This window comes from Coturnix japonica, unplaced genomic scaffold, assembly GCF_001577835.2.
Source record: "Coturnix japonica isolate 7356 unplaced genomic scaffold, Coturnix japonica 2.1 chrUnrandom899, whole genome shotgun sequence".
Lineage (NCBI taxonomy): Eukaryota > Metazoa > Chordata > Aves > Galliformes > Phasianidae > Coturnix > Coturnix japonica.
The window spans coordinates 13,354-16,280 of NW_015440251.1; the positions used below are offsets into that span (position 1 = coordinate 13,354).

The following is a 2,927-nucleotide window of genomic DNA, read 5'->3' on the forward strand; positions in this document are numbered from 1 at the left end:
GGGGGAATATGGGGTCAGTGAGGAAATATAGGGGATATATGTGGGGATATGGGGGGATATATGGGGGGATATGGGGGGATATGGGGGGATATGGCGTGTTTCTAGGCGTGTTCTAGCCGTGTTTCTAGGCATGTTCTAGGCGTGTTTCTAGGCATGTTCTAGGCTTGTTCTATGTGTGTTCTAGCCATGTACTAGGCGTGTTCTAGCCGTGTTTCTAGGCGTGTTCTAGCCGTGTTCTAGCCGTGTTCAAGGTGTGTTCTGTGCGTCTTCTAGGCGTGTTCTAGGTATGTTCTAGGCGTGTTTCTAGGCGTGTTTCTAGGCCTGTTCTATGCGTGTCCTAGGCGTGTTCTGTGCGTGTTCTACGCGTGTTCTAGGTATGTTCTATGTGTGTTCTAGGCGTGTTCTAGGCGTGTTCTAACCGTGTTTCTAGGCGTGTTTCTAGGCATGTTCTATGCATGTTCTTACGCGTGGTTCTAGTGCGTGTTTACTAGGGTTCGTTTAGGCGTGTTTAGTCGTGTTTCTAGGCGTGGTCTAGCATGTCTAGGCATGTTCTAGCGTGGTTCTAGGCGTGTTTCTAGGCGTGTTTCTAGGCGTGGTTCTAGGCATGTTCAGGCTTGTTCTTGTGTGTTCTAGCCATGGTACTAGGCGTGTTCTAGCGTGTTTCTAGGCATGTTCTAGGCGTGTTTCTAGCCATGTACTGGGCGTTTCTAGCCGTGTTTCTAGGCGTGTTCTAGCGCGTGTTCTAGCCGTGTTCAAGGCGTGTTCTGTGCGTCTTCTAGGCGCTTGTTCGTTAGCGTATGTTCTAGGCGTTTCTAGGGCGTTAGTTCTAGGCCTGTTCTATGCGGTTCCTAGGCGTTGTCTGTGCGTTGTTCTGACGCGTGTATTAGGTAGTTCTAGTGTGTTCTAGGCACGTTTGCGTAGCCGTGTTCTAACCGTGTTTGCTAGGTGCGTGTTGTCTAGGCATGTTCTATGCATGTTCTACGCGTGTTCTAGTCGTGTTTCTAGGCGTGTTCTAGGCGTGTTCTAGTCGTGTTCTAGGCGTGTTCTAGGCGTGTTCTAGGTATGTTCTAGGCGTGTTCTAGACGTGTTCTACCCGTGTTCTAGGCATGTTCTAGGCGTGTTCTAGACGTGTTCTAGGCATGTTCTATGCATGTTTCTAGACGTGTTCTAGACGTGTTCCATGCATGTTCTAGGCGTGTTCTAGGCATGTTCTAGGCATGTTCTATGCGTGTTCTAGGTGTGTTTCTAGACGTGTTCTAGGCATGATCTAGGTATGTTCTAGGCATGTTCTATGCGTGTTCTAGGCATGTTCTATGCGTGTTCTAAGCGTGTTCTATGCATGTTCTAGGCGTGTTGTATGCATGTTCTAGCTGTGTTTCTAGGCGTGTTCTATGCATGTTCTAGACATGTCCTAGACATGTTCTAGACGTGCTCCATGCATGTTCTAGCCGTGTTCTAGCCGTGTTCTAGGCATGTTCTAGGCATGTTCTAGGCGTGTTCTAGGTGTGTTTCTAGACGTGTCCTAGATGTGTTCTATGCATGTTCTAGGCATGTTCTAGGCATGTTCTAGGCATGTTCTATGCATGTTCTATGCATGTTCTATGCGTGTTCTGTGCGTGTTCCGGTACCGGTTCTGCCGGATCAGTTCCATCAATGTTCTCGGGTTGGTCAGAGCCGCGTCCGCGTCAATACTGAGATACAGCTCACAGCCAGGATCAGCGCGGCACAGAGACCTACAGCGACCCACAGCGACCCATAGAGACACATAGAGACACATAGGGACACATAGAGACACATAGAGACACATAGAGACACATAGAGACCCATAGAGACACATAGCGACCCATAGAGACACATAGAGACCCATAGATACCCATAGAGACCCCATAGGGACACATAGGGACCCATAGAAACCCATAGAGACACATAGAGACCCATAGGGACCCATAGTACCCCATAGGGACCCATAGAGACACATAGGGACCCCATAGGGACCCACAGAGATCCATAGGGACACCATAGGGACCCATAGCGAACCATAGAGACCCATAAGGACCCATAGGGACTCATAGCGACCCATAGAGACCCATAGAGACCCATAGAGACACATTGGGACCCCATAGAGACCCACAGAGACCCATATCCCCCATATCCTGCCATCTCCCCATGCCCCATATCTCCCCCCACACCCCCCCCTTACCCCCCATTGCCCCTCATAACCCCATATATCCCCGATATAACCCCATATAACCCCATAACCCCATATATCCTCTATATACCCCATATAACATACATGCCCATATCCCTGCTCCCTGCCCCATAACCCCATATAACCCCATATAACCCCATATAACCCCATATAACCCCATATACTCCCATATAACCCCCATATAACCCCATATAACCCCTTATAACCCCATATAACCCCATATAATCCCATATACCCCCATATAACTCCCATATAACCCCATATAACCCCTTATAACCCCATATAACCCCATATAACCCCAAGTAACCCCATATAACCCCATATAACCCCATATAACACCATATCCCCCCATATATCCCCCATATAACCCCATATATCCCCTATATACCCCATATAACCCCATATAACCCCATATAACCCCATATACCCCATATAACCCCATATAACCCCATATATCCCCATATAACCCCATATATCCCCCATATAACCCCATATATCCGCCATATACCCCCATATAACCCCATATACCCCATATAATCCCATATAACCCCTATATAACCCCATATAACCCCATATAATCCCATATAACCCCATATAACCCCATATAACCCCATATACCCCATATAAACCCATATAACCCCATATATCCCCCATATAACCCCATATATCCCCTATATACCCCATATATCCCCCATATAACCCCATATAACCCCATATA

At 47.7% G+C, this 2,927-nt stretch overlaps 1 protein-coding gene across 1 annotated transcript in view; it reads right to left on the minus strand.

Annotated features, from left to right (window-relative positions):
* The window catches only part of LOC107307775 (procollagen-lysine,2-oxoglutarate 5-dioxygenase 2-like), a 9,957-nt gene extending 7,641 nt beyond the window's left edge, over nucleotides 1–2,316 (minus strand). The window contains exons 1-2 of the mRNA XM_015851278.2: nucleotides 2,294–2,316; nucleotides 1,629–1,733 (exon numbers count right to left, since the gene is read on the minus strand). Of these exons, the coding sequence (XP_015706764.1) occupies nucleotides 1,629–1,733; nucleotides 2,294–2,301 (113 nt within the window). The 5' untranslated portion in view covers nucleotides 2,302–2,316. The remainder of the gene's footprint in view (nucleotides 1–1,628; nucleotides 1,734–2,293) is intronic.
* Nucleotides 2,317–2,927: the final 611 nt, after the last annotated feature.